Source organism: Morone saxatilis, unplaced genomic scaffold (assembly GCF_004916995.1).
Source record: "Morone saxatilis isolate NCDOM2014 unplaced genomic scaffold, NCSU_SB_2.0 Contig17, whole genome shotgun sequence".
In the NCBI taxonomy this organism is placed as follows: domain Eukaryota; kingdom Metazoa; phylum Chordata; class Actinopteri; family Moronidae; genus Morone; species Morone saxatilis.
This window is the reverse complement of record NW_023339729.1, coordinates 1606590-1613335: the sequence shown is the minus strand read 5'-3', so window position 1 is coordinate 1613335 and position 6746 is coordinate 1606590. Positions and strand designations below refer to the sequence as shown.

The window sequence follows — 6746 nt, the reverse complement described above, 5'->3', positions numbered from 1 at the left end:
GAGTGTTTGGAAATGGTGAGAATATTTAAGCATTTCACCTGGGTTTTAATTTTGAATACAGAGTTGCCAGATCAATCAATCAATTAGGAGTAAAATTGGACTATTTAAGGGATTATTTTTGTCTTCAAGTAATGTCTAACTGTGGTGCATATTGGTGTTACCTTCAGTTGGACATTGAGTTCAGTTTTTTCTTTCATTAAGCCAGTTTTGGTATTTATTGTTGTTGTTCTTTTCTTTATTTACTGTATACATGCTGTTACTGTAGTCGCAGCTGCGTACATAAAACTTGTACTGAGTAACTTTACTTTTGGAAGCATTATAAAGTTACCATATCTCTTCAAAACGAACTGAAGTTTGCCTCTAAGCCAATAACTTTAAGTCACGCTGCTTGTTAGCGGCAAACAATGAAAGCATCAGTGACTGTGGATTTCCCTCCACAGGTTATCTCAGATTAGGTTAAAATGACCCTTTACAACAGCATCAACCCAGTGGGACAGGTTACTCACTGCATCACCATGGAGCAGTTCGGGCTCCCACAAAAGGAAATAACTGTTTCGTTCAAAATGAAAACCTGATTCCTGTTCTGGGATTTTTTAAAAAGGTGGTTCTTAAAGTCAAAAACAGAAAGGTAGACTGACAAATTCCCTTAAAGGGAAATCTAAAAACAGTAAGAGCAATGTAACAGTCTTCACCTCCGGAGGATTGAATAGTTTGAATCAGTATCTCTGTTCTCCCTGTTCGTCTCTCACTAAACACATTAAAGAAGAGGGACTTCAATTGCCTCCCACGGGAGTGTACTGAATATGTGCAACAGGGAGGAGCTAATAGAGTAAATGATACTTGATTGGTCTCTCATTTTGACCTGCTTGGGGACATGCCGGAACATTATGTCTTACCAGGCACTGGTTGTGGGTGTGTGTGTGTAGTGTGTGTGTCTTGTGTCTGGTGTGCTGTGGGGTGTGAGCGCTCAGATACTCCTTTCCCATGAGTGCACCACAATGTTCAAACCTCAAGCTGATCCCTGCAGCCAAAACTTGGGGGGCGGGGCCGAATCGTCCAGAATTCTCCTCCTCTATCTATCAAACTGTCAGAACGACACAGGAGACGGCTTTGAGCTTTCTTGACATTGTAGGTTTAAGGGTTTTGTAGGGATGATGCCTTCTCATACTACACTTGACAGGCACAGAAGAACAAGGCCTCAGTTGTCCTCCAACAAGTTGTTCAAAAGACAGGTCATCCGTTGAATGGACTAACAACCAGACAGGTTACATAGCGTTTGGTCTTTAAAGGTACAACTCCCATAATTCCTCACTACTTTCAATACATCATCAAACTTACATCTTATATTTTCTTCAGTTGTTATTGGTTTTAATATGCAGAAACCTAGGTAATTATCTGAATCACCTACTTGTGGGTACTAAACAAACACATTTAATTTCGAAATACAGCTAATTATAAAACTTAATTTATCAGATGTTGTCTCCAAGCCACTTTTTGCCACATTTTAGTTAAATTAAGTTTTAGTTGTTTCCAGAAAAAACTATGAAAGAAAGCGTCTGAAAAGAAAGTCGCCTGGCAAACAGAAGGCTTATTTGGCAAGGCCATTTGCTACAGCCATGCTACCTGTTGCTGTGGCCGGTGCTAAGGGCTTAATCGCTAACACCATCAATTACATCATCATGCTCGAATGGAAAATTGTTAAAATGGTTGGGGCGGCTGCTGGGGCTCAGAGGCAGGAGTGGGTGGGTCGTCCCCCAATCAGCAAGGTTGTTTGGGTTGTCCCCGGCTCCTCCTGCCACGGTGTCCATGTGGAAGTATCCTTGAGCAAGATACTGAACCCCAAATTGCTATCGGTGTGTGAATGTGTATGAATGAGTTAGTTTCTGTTTGATGGACTTGATGGAAGATGTGAAAGGGTGAATGTGACACGTAGTGTAAAAGCGCTTTGAGTGGTCGGAAGACTAGAAAGGCTCTATCGCTATCGCAGCCATTCTTACTGTTGTTCAAGCAACTACATTTTAGAAATCCTGGTATTGCGAGACTAGTGTGTACGTGGTCGCGTACGTGGTCGCGTCGCGTACGTGGTCGCGTCGCGTACGTGGTCGCGTACGTGGTCACATCTATTGCAAACTTTTTTTTGTTTCTACACTCAACTATTCTACAGGAACTATCCCTGGTCCCTCCAGTCGAGACGCAAGTCTAGTTCCATGAGTTGCTCAAAAAGTTTTGGTCCCCTCAGAAACGTCCGGCTGTGGAAACACTCACACTCAACATTTGTCCTCCAATATTTTGGTTGTAAGCTGACACTGTTCATAAGAGTTATGGGCCCAGAGTGTAGGATTTAGTGGCATCTAGCGGTGTAGCTTCAGGTTGCAACTCTCTCACTTCACCCTCCCTTTCCACCATTGTAGGAGAAACTACAGTGGCCACGAAAGGCACGAAAAACACAAAAAGCCCTGTCTAGAGCTAATTTTTGTTTTGGCAGTTGTGGTGTACTGTAGAAACATGGCTGCCACAACAGAAGGCTACCCGTTGCATCTGTAGCTAAAACCGTAACAAAAACACAACAAATCTTATTTGATTATACACTCATGAAAGCATACTTTCTGCCAATGGATCCTCCTAAATGTTACACACTGGACCTTTCAGGAGTTTTCCCTGGAATTGTTATCCAGCACTTGTGATTGTTGGGGTTTCAACTCTAAATTTGTATTGTGTTAATCAAGGTGAATGTAGATAAGTGAGTAGTTGTGCATAAGAAAACCCAATATTGTTGTCACACATGAGTTTTTTTATCATCCCAAATGTGTGGATTGGCTGTACCTTATTGTTGTAGAGAGAGAGTGGGCAAAACATCTGAACTACAGTACCTGTAAATGCAGTGTAAGACACGTTTACATACAGGATTATCTGCTCTTTAACCAACCCTATATTCCTTTCATTACATTGTAGGTGCAGCACCCCCTGACCAACCATCAGACTGGATTCTCTTGTCTTCTGACCCAGGACAACCTGTTGAAGTTCAACACCGGCACCCCTGCGTTCTATCCATACACACAGTGACCCATGTCACAAACGAAAAGGCCACAGATAAGCACTGGATGGGGAAAATCGCTCGCATCCTGTTTCCGAGGTCGGAGGACACTTCAAACCTGAAAAATCTCTAGATACAAATGGCCCGAGGAGACTCCATCTTCAACACTTAAAAGCCACAGTTTTTCAAATTTTTGTCGAGGTCATTTTTAGGCCATTGCTCCAGAGAGGCCCCTATCCTCCAAGGGATTGGTTGTGGGAGGGTGTTATCCAAGCCTCAGTGCTCTCTACTAGGGAAGGAAGCAAGGGGGAAGGCCCTGGAAGTCCCAAGAGAAGAGGGCTGTAAAGAAAACGGTCTGCAGCTGGGAGGCTATGTTGCCATTGCTGGCTAATATAAGATAATACCATTATCTACACACACATAACCCCCAGCACTCAGATCAGCACTGTACTCTGTCATTTACATGGATACTAATGGATGTTCTACTGCATTTTCCCTCAGATATTTTGGAAAGAACCACAGCATTGCTTCTTGCTTTTTGTCTTCCAATCATACCCCTGGTGCAGTTGGCAGGTGAGGTGGTTTGAATCAGCCACCGGCTGGGTTTAGGGATGCCCCGACACAGGAAAACCAGGCTACTCCACTGGCCCGCTTTCAGACTGCTGTTTCTAATACGAGTCCTGGACTGAAAGCAAAGTGTCTTTCTCCTCTAACAGAGAGCAAGGGGTTGTCATTTTTTATTTACAAGACTTTTTCTGCGCCCAGACTGCTGATCTCACGGTGCTAAGAAACTTTTTGCTAGCACAGACTTGGGAACAAACAAGCCCATTTTCCACTTTAGGTCTTGAGCTGCACTTTTTCTAAGATGAAGAAAGTCACGGAGGAAGGAAAATAGAAAGCCAAGTCAGATTATCATCCCAGACATTTTCTTTCTTTTCAGCCTTCATTTATTGTTGTTGTTGTTCCATATTGAAAGTCTCCTACCCAAACAGGTCTACCTCTGCCAACTCTTGTACCTCACTAAACTCGTATTTATAGACCAATCAAATCAAACCGGACTAGTTCACAGCAAAGGTTTATCAGTTTAGCCGAGCTTTTCTGTCTGTCAGGATTTGGACTTTTACAGCACCAAATCACTGATCAACTCAATAATTGTGTTTTGACAGAAGGGTTTTTTTCATCTAAATAACAGCCATGTTTTTTTAATTGCCCTGTTATCATGATTTTCACCAAGCCTTTATTTACATTGCTACACAAGCAGATTCCCCCTTTTTAGAAGTGTAAAAATGATCAGTTTCTGTTAGCTTGTGTTTGTAATTGATTGGCATTTTGGGTAGAACCTAGTCAAACTAGTGCTATGTATTTATCTGCAACTCTGTAAGAGACTGTTCGGACAGCTCTTCCTCTTTACAATCTGTGGCTTATTTGTTCATCTCGGCTTCCCACCTGGTTTTCTGGCTAACAGGAAAACAAGGCTTTTACAGCAGAGCGACTTGTAGGCTTCTTTTAATCTCACACACAAGAAAACAAGCATTTGTTCCTCCTCCCATCTCAGTGTGGTGATGCAGAGGAGCGTTTTCCTCTTTGTTTGTGTAAAAGAGGAAGCCTTCTACTATCGCTCCATCCCTTTTGCATGTCTCCTTTTTTATTTTTTTTTGCCATTTTCTATCCCCAAATCCACCCAATACACCTCAAGAAACATTTAACTCTGAATCACAAATTCCCTGGCGAAGCAGTTGCTAAACAGGCACACCCCACCATACAGAAAGTGATGCCAGGTGGCAGCAGTAAGAGTGGAGGGCGGGGTCCATCCTCATCACCCCTCCCCCACGCCGTGGTCCCTCCTAGCAGGCCCCTGCGACCGTCCCGCTACGTCCCGGTGTCGGCAGCCACTTTCTTCCTCGTTGGGTCCACCACGCTCTTCTTCTGCTTCACGTAAGTGGCACTGTCTCTCTCTCTCTCACACGCGCACACGCACACACAGCCATTTCATCTCACAAACAGACATACATACATCATCTAAATCAGTGGTCCCGGTCCACGGACCGGTTTCATGTAAGACAATATTTTCACAGACCGGCCTTCAAGGTGTGGCGGATAAATACAGCGAAATAAAATGATACGATGTTTACAAGCAACGAGCCGGATACAATGTTTCTCCGCTACGAGCCGGTCCCATCTAGGGGTAATTGGAGACAATGACACCCGAAGTGTGTTCCTTATGTCCAGTCTATTCCGTAATTGTGTTTTGGTCGCTGTCACTGCAGAAAATCCCGCTTCACAAAGATAGGATGTTGGAAAGGGAAGCAGGGTTTTCAGTGCTTTTGTGGCGATCTCAGGATATTCTGCCTTGATTTTAATCCAGAACACCGGCAGAGTTGTTGTCTCAAACATAGTTTTAAGGCCACCGTCATTTTCAATCTCCAGCATATGATCTTCTTCTGGCACGGACAGGCTCGATTCACCTGGTTTGTTCACAAATGGATCGCGGATCTATTCTTTCGCAGTTCGTGGGTCTTTTGTGGTTGGGAAGTACCGCTCAAACTCTTTTAAAAGCAAAGACAGGTAATCGTGCACCAGCTGGGAAAATGGCGGTTCAGGCTCTTCCAAAATCCCTGCTAATGTTTGAAACGTCAAATATCCCTCTGTTCACTCGCCGTCCCCACAATTCCAGTTTGGCTAAATGTAGCTACTTTATCTGCCGTCTTGAAGACAGTTGTCATTTTCCCCTGAAGTGACAGACTGAGTTCATTAAGCAGGTTGAATATGTCGCACAAGTAAGCGAGTTTTGCAACCCCTTTCTTGTCACTGGAATGTGCTGCAAGTGGTGACTTTTTCTGAAAGAAATCTCTGCAGCGGCTCTCGTAAGTCAAACACTCTGGCCAACGATCTCCCTTTAGATAGCCACCTTACTTCTGTGTGTAAGAGAAGGCGTCTGTACTCTGCGTCCATCTCCTCGCAAAGCTGCTCAAACAGACGAGTTAAGGGCATGTGCTTTGATCTGGTTAAAAACTTTAACGACATCATTCAATACGCTGTTAAATTGGTGCCATTTTTCGGCTAGCCAGCATTTCCCTGTGAATGTGCGTAGACTCACATTCAGGTGCAACCTCCTTAACCCGAGCAGTTAATCCAGAAAGCCGTCCAGTCATGGCAGCAGCTCCGTCCGTGCATATGCCGACACGAAATGACCAATTTAGTTTTCCTGATATGTAATCATTCACAGACTTTAATAGTTCTGCGGCTGTGGTGTTAGTTGACAACAATAGTGCACATAACATATCCTCATGCACATCCTCCTGATATATATATCACACATAAACAAGCAGTATTGCCTTGTTGTCAATATCAGTAGACTCGTCAACCTGGATTGCGTACCAAAGTGATTTATTAATCCTCTCCAACAATTGTGTCTCAATGTCCTCTGCTATTTCATCAGTTCACTCCTAGAAGTTCACGGCAAACGTCCTTAGCGGCGGAACAGGATCAATTCTTCACCAATAGTAAAAGGTTTCTTCGCCTTAGCAATACGATTAGCCACTAAGAATGATGCTCCCAGTGCACTCAAATTTGGTTGATGTGGTGGCCATCAGTACTTGCTTCTGTCTTTCTTGTTCAGGTTTTTTTTCTTTCAAAAAAGTCCAAAGGCTTGTCTTTTAATGTAGGGTGCTTGGTCTCCATGTGCCAAAGCAGTTTTGCAGGCTTCATTGCC

General features: G+C 43.6%; 1 protein-coding gene across 2 annotated transcripts in view; it reads left to right on the top strand.

Moving 5' to 3' along the window:
- Positions 1 to 6746, top strand: part of zdhhc5a (zinc finger DHHC-type palmitoyltransferase 5a) — a 26053-nt gene that overhangs the window by 5116 nt on the left and 14191 nt on the right. For both annotated transcript variants that reach the window (XM_035660075.1, XM_035660074.1), the window contains exon 3: positions 2953 to 4969. In XM_035660075.1, the coding sequence (XP_035515968.1) occupies positions 4668 to 4969 (302 nt within the window). In that variant the 5' untranslated portion in view covers positions 2953 to 4667. The remainder of the gene's footprint in view (positions 1 to 2952; positions 4970 to 6746) is intronic.